The following is a 14194-nucleotide window of genomic DNA, read 5'->3' as shown; positions in this document are numbered from 1 at the left end:
TTTTAACAAATGACCCCTCATTTTTCTCACAAAGGTAACGTAAGGACTTTCAAATAAAATTAGTTTGGTTTTCAAAATTTGAGGGGAAAATTTTGGCCTGACCATCCTACCAAGTTAGAGCAGTTGACGGTATATATTTTGCTCAGGCTAGCTAAATTAAATTGGTAAGGGAAAAATTTTAAATTTTGAAAAACAACAAAACACTCAAAATTAAGGCCTGTCGCCAACGAGGCCATATCCCATGACAAAAATATGGCATGGGATTGCATTTTTTCTCAAAATCAAAAAGTTTGATCAAGAAAATAAGCCAACAGGAACAACAAACACACTGTTTTTGAAAGAAATCTTGATTATCTTTACCAGAACCTCTTTGGAATGAGAAGTAAGCCCTTTGTGACTTTGTCTTTGAATGCTTTTTCCTTCTAGCAGTCTAGCCAGATATGATAAACACCAATTTTGCGAAAGGAAATTCATTTGCGAAATCGAAGGCCGTGATTTGTTTACATTGAGATTTTCGGACGTGGTAGGACAGCCTAATTTATTCCATAAAGTTAAATCTACGGTGCCGGTTGCGGTGGTTTAAGAATGATATCCATAATGGAGGTCAATCAGTGTGAATTGATCAGTTGAGCTGAATGGCGGGAATCTGTCATTACAAAATGTAATCTACTGATATCTATTGCAATCAAGTCTAAAATTACTATACAACTCCCCCTATAGCAAAAATGATGCACGAACCTATGGACGAAGGTATAATTTCACATTTTTATAACTCCCCCTTTGTAAAAAACAAATTTCCTTTTCAAACAGTTTAACTTAAAATTTAGCCAAAGGAAATTAACAGGCTTAGGAGATAATCATGATGATTCAAGATATTTGGATTCCTTCAATTCCTTTTGCTTATCTTCATAATCCCATCAATTTTTGCAGCCATTTTATTTTCGCGCATAATATGTGTGAAAATATAACAGGGTGTCTACGGGACCTACAAAACTTTGAAACCTTGAAAATGGACCAACCAACCTTGAAAACCTTGAAATCTATCAATTTTCTGGAAAAAATCTTGAAAACCTTGAAAAATCGTTAAAAACCTTGAAAAGCAGTTCTTCATATTCATCCTCTTTTTCATATAAGCGAGACGTCCGCGCTCGATAGGATCGATCATCGGAATGGCTCGATGACGGATCGATATGTGATCGATATGTGATCGATGGATTACTTAACGATCCGGATAGAAGATCGATAGAGGATCGATACTCAAGATTTTTTTAAGCTTATGATTAGTTATCGATTATTTCAGTTAGGAACATTTGGCGAGTTCCTGTACGCGACCGCGATCTAAAAAATCATAACAACACTCATTAAAAAATGACGTTAGTGTCTTTTCGCACTTTTTTTAGCCTAGACGATGTAGCAAACATAGTAAATATAAGCACACTGTGCTTTTAACTGGCTGAAATTTTTTTTTGCGTCGGAAAAACTTTTTCAAACTTTCAGCAATGATTGACCAAACTGTTACAATGAAAATTATCCAGCATTTTTTATCTTCTAATCTTCTTAATCTTCAATGAAGCACTCAAAGTTTACTGAATTTAAGCACATTAGATATTCTTATAATTATTGATATTCACCAGGGGATGTCAATCGAACTCAATCGAATTCGATTTGGAGTCGAATCGATCGAATTCAATCGAAGTAAATCGAAGTGATTGTTCGAATCGATCGAACTCAATCAAAGTGATTGATCGAACAATCGAATTCAATCAAAATGGGAAAAAGATGTAAATCTTCAATCAACTTCGATTGGATTCGATCTATTCAATCAATCACTTCGATTGGTTTCGATTGTTTGATCAATCACTTCGATTGAGTTCGATTAATATGAACAATCACTTCGATTTACTTCGATTGATTTGATCACACATGGTGTTATTGTTAGGGCTATTTATTTAGTCCACTAACAAAAAAGGATGTCAATCGAAAATTTGGAATATAATCAAAACCAATCGAAGTGATTGACCGAATCAATCAAAGCCAATCGAGTACAATCGAACCAAATCAATCTTAAAATGATGTAAATCTTCGATTGACTTCGATTGTTTCGATCAATCACTTCGATTGGCTTCGATCGATTCGGTCAATCACTTCGATTGGTTTCGATTATATTTGATTGGTTTGACAATCGAAATTTTCGATTGACATCCCCTGGTATTCACTAAAACACCGTTCGTTGTGCGCTGCGGTGGAGTGCATGACGTAACTCGCGCGGTAACTAACTCGCCTTTTGTTGGAAGATTATATTGGGCGTTTTGGCGTTACCACCCTCGAAGCTAGCAGGCGCCCCTGTCTTTCCACAACTCTTTCCACCATTTTAAGATGGCCATAACAATAGATCCAAAAGGGCGCCATAATCTTGGAAGTTAATTTGTTTTGGTGTCCAGCTTTGGGAAGTAGCACTGTTTTTGGTTGTTTTTGATGGAAAATAGTAAGAAACTTAAGTTTACAAGTGGCATTTAGTTTTTGCTGGCTAATAGAATGGCAGGATCCTGGATGGTTTCCCTGACTGTATTTATCGGTCTATCATTGATCTTTTATCGATCTCGATTTACGATCGATAACAAATTGATTAACAATCGATGACGAATCGATTAACGATCGATGACGAATCAATATACTCAATTGAAATACTAGCTCGATAATGGATCAACGAAGGATCAATACTCAAGACTTTTTAATGGCTGAATCTTCCATCAATCTTCTATCCGGATCGTTAAGTAATCCTTTGTGACATTTAGAGAATTCTATATTCACCTGTTTCTGGTGCAATTCTGTCTCGAGGAATGCATTCTTTTACCATTAGCTGAGTTTTTCTCACTAATTTTCCGTTTGCATGAGTCCTAAGAAATTGACTGTTCTCCAATAATTTGCTTCAGGGCCATTATGTCATTAATTTCACGTCACGATTTATGAACTAGATACCCAGATGGTTGACGTCTTGGAATAATGGTCATTCATCCTTATTATTTCAATGATAGAAAATAATTTCCTTAAAACAACGTTTTTGGCAAAAACAATCAAAAACAGGGCATTTTTTAAGCCATTTGAAAGAGTCAAATTCATAATTTTCTCTTGTTAGGGCAAACCATGGTTGTGCCTGTAAAACTGGTTACTCACCATTTATCATAGTTGGACATCAACCAACAGGATCACTTCTTTATTTAATTATTCGACTAGAAGAACAATGTTAACAGCTTCCGGCCGGACGAATCTTGTATTGATCGACATATTTGTGATCCAGTGTTGTACATAGTGTTGTAACATAACGTAACGAAACATAAGTGTGTGTATCTTGAATCTGAGACCAAATCAATCTCAAAAGTGTTTCTGCAGCAATAACATAATGTCAACAGAAGTTTAATGTTCAATACCAACAATATTTACACTATATACATTTGGCGGGTCTTCTTATTGACTTGGAAGGCCAGCTTCACCAGCCAACACCTTCATCAATAAGGCAGCAGATGCTGTAGATTTGTTAAGCAATCTGCCAGTTGTTTTGAGGCAGGAACCATTCAATCGTAATGAGTTTGCCTTGAATCATTTCTCGTAAACAGCAAAGGTCAATCATAAGACCTTTATCTTCAACAACTGTAGATGTGTGAACAGTGTCTCTCAGTGATTTACTGTCTGTTATACAAACAGTCGGAAATGTTGATTGTTCTGAATCATAAATCTCACAGAGTAGTGCTTTAATTAATGCTGCATGTTCTACTGCTTCCTGTAGTGCAAGAGTCTCAGCAGCAAGTGGACTTTTCACAACACGTTTTACTTTCTTTGAAGTCCAGACGATTGGCGCAGAGTGTCCATTTTCACCTCTAATCAGGATAATGAAACCTCCTTGAGACTTAAATCCCGGAAGATTAGCGTGTGATGCGTCACTATAAGCATACAACGTTGACTTTGTAACATCACCAATATTAGGTAAGTGGATCTGAGCAGTTGAATTTTGAAGCTTTCGAAGATACTTGTTCGCTAATCGTATGTCATCTGTTGTTGTACCATCTTTAACACGATTACTTAAATCACACGACGCAAAAGCTAAATCAGGGCGTGTTTGTTTTGACACCCATTGTATCTGACCAATTAAAGCTTTCAGTTGTAACTTTTCCTCTTGAGTAAGATTACGTTTTGATGTATCTTTCAATTCAATAGGTTGAAGTGTCTTAATGTAGTCATTCTGATGCATTGCTACGAACTCTCCTGTCTGGTTGATGTCCAATCCTAAGTACTGGAAAGTTGAAAACGATTCTTTGCTTAAATCAAATGATTTCTGAACATGTGATACAATTTTCTCATGGAACAGGCGTGTTCCAGCATAGAAGAAATCGTCGACATGACAACATAAAACACCTTGAAGCTTTCCTTTGTATCTCCAAAAGAATAACGCTTGGTCATATTTGCTTCTTGTGGCACCAGCTTTAACTAGTTCCTCAGCAGCTTTAAGATACCACGAGCGAGGGGCATCATTTAAACCGTAAACAGTACGTTTCAATTTCCAAAGTTTTGAGGTATTCGCCTCTCTTGGCGGTTGAATGAATACTTCGCGATTAATTGGACACCCTTGCAGAAAAGCAGCTTTAATGTCCATAGAGTGTATTTTCCACGAATTGCTCACGGCAATTGTTGATACGAGACGAAGGTTTTCCTTACAGATAGTTGGGGAATCCGTACGAATTTCAGTAGTGATTTCCTCAAAACCGCGAGCGACTAACCTTGCTTTCACGGTGTTGGTGTCCTTGTCAGATTTCTCGGTAATAACCCATCTGGTCGATACTGCCTCTTGACCTTCATTGTCAATTTCCTCATAGACATTGTACTCGGTCCATTTCTCTAGTTCCTTTTGTTTAGCTGCTAATACTTGAGGGTTGTTACTGGAACTGTAAAGGACTTCTCCTTCAACTGGCTGCCATTCAATATTTTCAAAATCAACGCACTTAATAACACCCGACACTAAATTTTTAACATTAAACCAATGTTTATTCTTGCCATTAGCTTTTCCAGCATGATTAACAGCGATAAACTTTTCTTCCTTATTGGTATCTGGGTCAATGAACAAAATCTGCTGTCCAATACGAGGAAGCCGAATTTGGTGAGAGTTACTTTTATTTCTACGATCGGTCTTTTTCTTATCTCCCACCGGTTGTGTTGTTTCAACTGTTTGGATCTCTGATATCTTTTTGTCAGGTTTAGGAAGCTTAGGCTCTGCGATCAGGTTTTCAACTGGAATCATAACTGTTTCATTACTAACAATATCGATGTCGAATAGCTCTGGAATGGGTACTTGTGGTTGTTCATCTTCATCTGGTACGATAAGTATTTCCTTTGGTGATGATCCCGACTTTTCCTTATTTGCTTTGGTCAAATGGCATGGACTTACTCGTAAAACATTTCCTCCGTGACGCACAACAACAACTTTTCCGTCAATTCCGATAATGGTACCTGGACCATGCCAATCCTTGTCTGAATTTCGTTTGTAATAGACTGTATCTCCATTATTAAACTCTTTGCTCGTTGTTGTTCGTGTTTGACGTGATAACGCTGTTTTGATTCTTTTACTCGATTCAGCTTGGATAAATGCCCTTCTAGCAGAGTGAAGAGCATTCAAATGTTCAGCAACAAGTTCACTTGACGTTTTCGTTCGAAGGGCTGGTAACTGAGATGTTAACGTGGACGGAAGATTTGGGTTACGGCCGAAGACTAACTGATTAGGACTGTATCCCAAGTTGTTGGACAAAGCATTTTTCGCACTTACAGCCCAAACAAGTGCATTCTGTATGGAGCACTGAGTGTCAGCAACAATTTTGTGGATCATGTTTCCTAGAGTGGCATTATGTCTCTCGACTACCCCATTTGACCATGGTGATTCAGCAGCTGTAGAAGCGCTATCGATACATCTAAAAGTTCTGCTACATCACGAAGCAGTTCATTGTTAAACTCTCCTCCATTGTCAGCAAAGATTGATTGTGGTGAACCGAAAATAGCAACCCAGTGTTTCAAGATTTCGTCAACTATCACCTCCTTGTGTTTGGATTTGATGACGGACGCTGCAGAGTAGCGAGTAAATAAATCGATCATATGAAAAACAATGTACTTTTTATCGTTAATGGTGATGAACTTTAAATCCATTGCAAGGCAACCATTAAATTCTTTGGAAAGCGATAACGATACGACAGGTCTGGCTCTGGCTTTTCGGTAACGGGTACAAACGTCACATTCCTCTGTAACTTGATCGATAAGTCTCAATAACTCGTCATCTTTGATTTCTGCATCTTTTACGATAGTTTTCAGTTTTGTGGAATCAACAGGATGTCCAAACTGTTTATGCAGCTTAATAGCAATAGACTTTTTCTCCTCTTTCGACTTTGTGTTTAAATCATTTATTGTAAGATATAACTCAATTGGTGCTTCAGGTGCGATATTACGATTGACAAGAATCTGCTTTGGCGAAATAGGAATACAATAATGTCCGCTTGAAGTGTGTTGAAGTTTTATCTCTGTACCGAAAAGAGTTATCGTGTCTTTAACAAAATCAAGTTGTCCACCGGCTTCCTTTATACTATGCTTGGAAAGTAAGAGAGGTACCTCACAGTCGACTACATCTGTAAGGATATGTCCTGGTTTTCCACCGATGTTAATGGGAATGTTTACTTTCTTCAATGATTGATAAACTTGACTAGGACCGAATTGATACGACTTCTTACTTTTTGTTTCTGTTACATCTTCGCGATTTGGTAACGAATCGAGATAGCAATTTAACCAATTCTTTCCGCATACATTGGAAGGGCACCCTGGATCAATAACTGCACAACTTAATGTTTCTGATACCATCTGCTCAAGAAAACATAACTCGACTCCACTTTCTTGCGTAAATAATTGAATTTTCAAATGTTGTAATGATAAGTCCTTTTTATCCGCATCCGGACAGTCACGATAGTAATGATAAATTGAACCACAAATTTTACAACGAGTAGGGTTTCCATTTTCATCTGGACAGTTTCGATAACGAGTTGATGGCTGTGCTTGAGGAGCGCGATTGTCCTCTTGACGGGATCCTCGATAATTAGCTCCTCCACGTCCACGATATCGACTACCTCGGAAATTTCGTCCTCGATTAGCATAATAATTGTTACGAGAATAATATGCTTGTTCATTTTCAACTAAAATATCTGACGTATCTTCAGTGGTTTTATCATCGGTCGTACACGAATCGTAAATAGCTTTAATCTGCCGTTTCATGTCATCATACTTCAGTTCTGCAATAGTGGCTCTGGCTAAATCACGTTTACTTTTTGGTAAATTAGCGTTTTTCAACAATTGATAAGCTAGTACTGGCGATGGTAACTCAATTTTATAAGTCTTCAGTTTATGATTGAGTTGTTCAAACTGATTGATATATTCTGCGATATTCATACTCGTATCTCTTTGAAACGTTTCGAATTGTTCGTATGCAGTAAACATTGCCTGATCTTTTGACACTGCATAGAGTTCTCTCAATTTGGTTATAAGCACATCTAAACCCTCTTCGACATTTAGCTGTTCTTTCGTTAATGTTGCACATGCTTGGCGAACCTTTGGGGATAAACTGAGATACAACACAGGTCCCTGTTTTGTTTTAGCTAAATCAGTTACTAACTGCCACATTTCAATTTCATGTAACCAATGTTCAAAGTCTCCATCTTCGGAGAACGGGGGCAATCCATACTTTTGCCCTATCGAAACAACACTTGCCATTTTCAACAATTAACCACTTTAGTTTATACTTTTATAACAACCAAAGTTCATAAATTTTTATCACACTTTAGTAACCAACCAATAATATCTTTACTGCAAACCACCGAATGCTGCTACCATGTAAAACTGGTTACTCACCATTTATCATAGTTGGACATCAACCAACAGGATCACTTCTTTATTTAATTATTCGACTAGAAGAACAATGTTAACAGTGCCTCCTCGGTCACTGTAAACATTTGGTTTTTACTTCTAATTCTTTATTTCCACAGTTGTAAGACTAGGTAGCTGGAGTAAAAATTTTTTTTGTGGTATCGTTATTGAGAGGGAGATAGGAATTAAAAATGTTCCTTGGAGTTTTGAGAAGCTATTTATATAAAATGGAAGCATTAAACCATCACTCAGGCCTGTCCATGAGTAAAACAGTGCGTGTGCTATGATCGCACGCCTAAAATCTTAACTTATATTATGGCGTGCAATAATAGCAGGCCTAAAACTTTTATGGCGTGCTATTAATATTTACTAATTAGGATAAGAAATCGACCAGGTCTATATCTCAGAAGAGGTATGGAGTCTCTCAGGCCAGCTCAGGCTAATGCTAACTAACAACTTATTCTCTTTATTATAACGATTGAACAATTTTCAGCTGGCACACAACGTTGTATCAACGTCCATCTAACGTTCATAACGTCCATAGAACATTAGTTGAACGTTAAAACAACGCTGGGACCGAATCACTGAGACAGGGATGTTATAAATATAATAACGAGTTCATGTAAAAATACTCTAGTCTCCAACCACTCTTCAACTAATTTATTATGCAAAGCTTGTGTAAACACAATGTAAAATATTTTTCTTTCTTGTATACACAAAGAAAGATCAGACATAATCTGTATAAAAGGCTATGCCGTCAAAAGTAAAAGAAAAACTATCAAATAAAAGAGAAAAGAGAAGCCTTTCATGAATCTGAATGATAAAAACCTATGACGTCAAAAGTGAAAGAAAAACTATCAAATGAAAGAGAAGAGAGATTTGTGGAAAGTCTGGGGCACGAAAAAGGGAATCACAAGAGAGAAGCAAATATAAGCCATTTATAGTTTACCTGCTTTGTTGATAATAATTTTTATTACGCGCGTGCTATTATTTTCAAAGAGTGTTTTAGGCGTGCTTAAATCGCACGCCTTGGAGTTTTTTTAACCTTTATAGGCGTGTTATTTTCGCACTGGTAAATCATTTTACGCGTGTGCCAGTGCGTGCGCGTGCTTTCGCACGCCATTCATGGCCAGGCCTGATCACTTTACTACAAGAAAATAAGCTATGAAACATCATTCCCTTTACCAAAAAACCGCAATTTGACAAGATTCAAGATGGCGGGTTTTGTTTTGGTTGTCATAAATCGGGATGAGCGGGAGTTTTTACAAGATACTTCACTAATTAGTCATTTGAAGTGAGAGATGACGTGTTCTTTATAAAAAGTAATAAGATTCTTTTATTACATCGTAACGACCAACCAAATCAAATAAGAGCTAGCTCGTCCCCATAAATCAGCAACTATTAACAGTACTGGTGTAAAATTTCCCGGAAATGTTCTTTGTGGCTCTAAGTAGGGACGGTAAAAATTTGGAGTCGCTCCAAGGACCAGAAGAGCAATGATTCGAATTTGTTGTTGGTTTTGTCGAATAGAATATGTATGTAGTTCTTGTCTTTCTGCCATACACCAATTCGTTTGGTGTGAATCCCGCTGATCGATTCACGGACTTGTTATAAGCGAATGCGCACTCTCTACACCATTGATCCCATACCCTCCTGAGAAATTAGTATAGGCAAGGAGATAGTTCTTGATGACGGCGTTCAATCTTTAAGTCAACCCGTTTGAGCGAGGGTTGTAAGACGTCGTTTTAAGTTTCTTCACCCCGAATAGGTTTAATAATTCGTTGAAAAGTTCACTTTCATAGGGTCTTGATCACTGAGGAGTTTGAGTGATATACCAAACCTCAATGAATAATCGTAGATACAATTTGCAGCAGTTTTTGCTGTCCTATCCTTGCATGGATACACTGTTAGAAATTTTGTAAACTGATCAACCACCGTCAAAATGTGTCGATCCTCACTTTCCGTCACAGGCAATTCAACAATATAATCAATGGAAATCAAATCCAATGGTCTTAATGGAAATGGTCTACGCCCTGAATGAGTCAAACAACGATTTGATGGTTTTGTACAATATGCAAACTTTATAATTTCCTACAAATTCCTCAACAGCTTTTCTTACACCTGGCCACCAATGATTTCTTTCCAAAATTCTCCTTTCCGTCTTTTCAACCCCACAATGTCCGGCTGCAAACTGACAATGACCTCTTTCAAAAATCTCATCTCTCAATTCTAGCGGAACAACAACATATGATTTCCCTCCTTTAAAATACTTCAACAAGCCGTCAACAATTCTCAATTTACTCAATTTAACCAATGGAACCTCAACTTTTTCTCCCTCAAGATGATAACAAACAGCACGAATCTCGGCATCGTTACGTTGCCGGGCAATGATTGAATGTTTATCAAAGTCAGTAATATTTACAGTATTTACAGATGGTCTCCGTTTTTCGGTTTGAATGTCTGTTTTCAAATTTCTGCTGATATAATCACCGATGACGTTGTCTTTTCCTTCAATGTAACGAATAATAATTCCTATATTCTCAATATATTCTATCCAGCGGTATCTTTTATTTACAATATCACGAAACGTGGATAGATAGGTCAGCGGTTTATGGTCAGTATAAACAATAACAATTTGATCTGTTATGTAAAATTCGCTCTTTTTAACTGAATAATAGAGCCCCAAAAGTTCTTTGTCAGTAATACAATAGTTCATTTCACAAATAGATAAAGAATGACCTCCGTATAAAATTGGACAAAAGGTTCCTTCGTTCTCTTGTGTCAGGATAAACCCCACAGCCACATTTGAAGCATCTGTAAACAAAACGAATGGCTTTGTATAATCTGGGTGGAGCAAAAGAACATTTTCAGATAAGAGTCTTTTGATCTCATTGAAACTTGTAGCGTGTTTTTCTGTCCATTGAAGACAAGTTCCTTTTTTCAAAAGTGAAAATAAATCTGCAGCATAATGGGAAAAATCTGGAATGAATTTCTTGAAGAAAGCAACCATCCCTTGAAAAGAACGTAGTTCATTTAAATTTTCTGGTGTTTTGATGTTCACAATTTCATCAATTTTAGTTTTCTCAGCACGAATTCCGTTCTGATTAACGACATGTCCCAAAAATATCACTTCACTTTTTAAAAATTGACTTTTTCAAAATTTTATGTGTAAACCGTACTTTGCAAATAATTCAGTAATCTTTCGAATATGCTCAAAGTAATCTTCTTTCGTTTTTGAAAAGATCAAACCATCGTCGAAAAACATACGAGCGAATTCGTGACAATCTTTCAAAATTTCAGATAGATTTGCAGAAAGGGTAAAGACTGCGCCAGTCAAACCGAAAGGCATAACTATCCATTGAAATTTTCCCTGTGGTGAATCGAAGGCGGTTTTCAATTTGTCGGTCTCCTCCATACCAATGTGTAGATAAGCTGCTTTCAAATCAATAACAGAGAAATATTTACACCCTTTCAGTCCGTCTAAAAGGTCTTCATTTCGAGCGATGGGATATTTGTTGTTTATGGTTTTGGCATTCAATTTGCGATAGTCAATGCAAAATCGTAGCGTACCATCAGGTTTCAAAACCGGTACTATCGGAGCTGAATATGGACTTTATGACCTCTCGATACATCCATTTTCCAATAATGTTTTTATTTGTTCGTTTACTGCCTCTTTTCGAGCGTGAGGGATCGATCTGGGTGCACAAATGTTTCAAAGGTAGTTTCAATCTTGATAAAGGTGAATTCTCAATAGCACCGTAATAAGTTTCTAAAATTGTTTCTAATTTTTTAATCTCGTTTCGTTCAGTTAATTCGGTATACAAAGGAAGTTTATTCGACGCATCCGTAGCATTAATTTAGATTTTACTCTCCTCTGGACAAATTTCTCGAATTTCTGCAACAATTTGTCCCTTTTTCAATTTCTGTTGGACTTCAGAATAGTTGGTTATCGGTAGATCGGTATGGTGATGTTTCTTTCAACGTTTTTGAAAGTTAGTTCGTTTACGTTCAAGCAATCTGGTAACTCTTCATTTTCACATAAAAAGCTTGTACCAGTGATTGTTTTCGGTGAATTGATTCGACCTTTGATCATCATGGTATAGTTGGGTGGTAAATAAGCAACTTTAACGTAAGCTGTGACTGACAAAATTTTCTCCCGATAACATTCATAGTGGGCAACACCCCTCCAACCCCCACCTGAAAAAGGTCATCCCCACCTACATAGGGTTACCCCCACCTGAAATCTCATATCAGCCCAACCCCCACCTTTTTCAGCAACCTCGCCAGTAGAAAGGGGCTACACCATACTCCAACTCATATGCGCAAAACGGCGCAATCGAATCACACCTTCGAATTTGGAGGTCTTGTTTCTTTTAGGAACACTAAAGATCCCAGTTAAAAGTCCTGAGGAAAACAAACTGGAAAGGAAAAGACTGGAGAAAAAATGAACTCTTTTTAACCTTCAGAACTTATGACAGTCATTTGTTTATATTTTTATCTAGTATAGTATGTGGAAAGTTGAAAAAGACAAAAAAGTACAAAATCAAACGAAGTTAAATACAGAAAACTTGACAACCCCCACCTGAAAAATGTTACCCCCACCTACATAGGGTTACCCCCACCTGAAATTTCTCATCAACCCAACCCCCACCTATTTTTAAAAATCTGAAAATCCTCAACCCCCCCCCCCAGAATCCAGGGGGGGGTGCCCACTATGAACATTGTACTGTAACTTTCTCATTCTCTTTTGTCGTGTAACTAAGTGTAGAGTTTTCAATGCCTCTTTCACATTTTCTAAATTTCTCCTCCGTCTGAGCACCATAAATATTCGATTCAACGTTAGATGAAATGAGAATGGGTTCATACTCTAATGTGTATTGTCTATGTCTATTACCTGCTATTACTGTCACTTGATGGGAACGATAGATTCAAATAAGCAATACCATCAAATTTGAACAGTGTGCCATCGACTGCGGTACCTGAGCGTTCGACTTTTTGGAGTGGTGGTTTATTTGGTAAGTTCTCGAAGTCTTGTCGTTTCATGATGGTGACCTGTGAACCCGTATCATACAAAAAGTCAACTGTCTTTCCACAAGTGTTTATCTTGATAATAGTACGCGGAGCAGGCTTGACATCATCTCTAATCGCCCCTGTCTCAGATTTGTTTTCTGGGCAAAATTTCGAAATATGCCCAGTTTTCTGACAATTAAAACACTTCTTTTTCTTGAAGCAACGTGAAGTATCATGTCTTTTCTTGTGACAAAAGGAACATATAGGTTTGTTTGAGTTTTTCAGTTTGTTGCCCATATTGTCGAATTTAGTGCAAAGAGTCATTACCATATTCTCTAGCTTATCTACGCGGTCTTCACCTTGTAGTTTGGTAGCAGATGTCCTGTCTGGTGCGATGTCTGAATATTACTGACTTCCATAAAATCGAGTGTTCAAAAATTCTATCAATGCTTCCAGTCTTGTCGAATTCGTAAGCTGGAAAATTTTGGCTTCTTTTCGATAGGAATCCTCCAGAGTATTGACCACGTGGTTGGTAGCAAGCGTGTTGATGGTGTCTGCATCTTACAACCTGTATAAATCTTGTATAACAGTTCGGTAAATCGTGGACGAAAGTGTTTACATCTTAGTTTTTCTTCCAAACTAATCCGCAAAGTTTGGTTTCTAAGGTTCTCTTGTAATCTGTCCCTGCAAATTTTTCTTTTAACGCATCTTTTAACGTTGCATACGTGACGGTGTTATCGGCTAAGATCTGTTCGGATACGAGTGAAAATGCGACGGAATCGGTACAGCACAGTAGAAAGTCTTTTTGTATTTATCATTCTTAACACCCGTTGCACGCAACATTGCCTCAAAACGCTGAATCCACAACTTAAAACTAACCTCATCATCTCCACAAAATTTCAGTATGTTAGGAATTCTCGAACCAGACGCCATACCCAAAATTTCAAATGACATGCAAAATATCAAAATTGAATCAAAAATCAAAAATCACAAAAATATGAATTTCTCCAAACAAAAATATGAATCGCGATCAATAAAACAACCAATGAGCCTTGACATCACAAAACGTATAAATATCAAACATCAAAATGATTTATCAAAAAAAAATTTATCAACACCAAATATCTCTCACAAAAATACAAAAATAATCCAAATTCAATTTCGGTGGAAGCTCCAATTGTCGTGTGGAAGGAATTCAAGACCTTCTTCTTATGGTGTTTTTACAAGACTGAATAATATC

At 37.2% G+C, this 14194-nt stretch overlaps 1 protein-coding gene across 1 annotated transcript in view; it reads left to right on the top strand.

Moving 5' to 3' along the window:
• Positions 1–635: 635 nt before the first annotated feature.
• The window catches only part of LOC136821231 (DNA-directed RNA polymerase II subunit RPB2-like), a 39659-nt gene continuing 26100 nt past the window's right edge, over positions 636–14194 (top strand). Inside the window, 1 exon segment of the mRNA XM_067077463.1 lies at positions 636–750. Coding sequence (XP_066933564.1) covers positions 726–750 — 25 coding nt within the window. The 5' untranslated portion in view covers positions 636–725.

This window comes from Clytia hemisphaerica, unplaced genomic scaffold (assembly GCF_902728285.1).
Source record: "Clytia hemisphaerica strain Z4C2 unplaced genomic scaffold, Clytia hemisphaerica genome assembly, whole genome shotgun sequence".
In the NCBI taxonomy this organism is placed as follows: domain Eukaryota; kingdom Metazoa; phylum Cnidaria; class Hydrozoa; order Leptothecata; family Clytiidae; genus Clytia; species Clytia hemisphaerica.
Note: the sequence above shows the minus strand (reverse complement) of the source record. Positions and strands in the feature narration are given on the sequence as shown.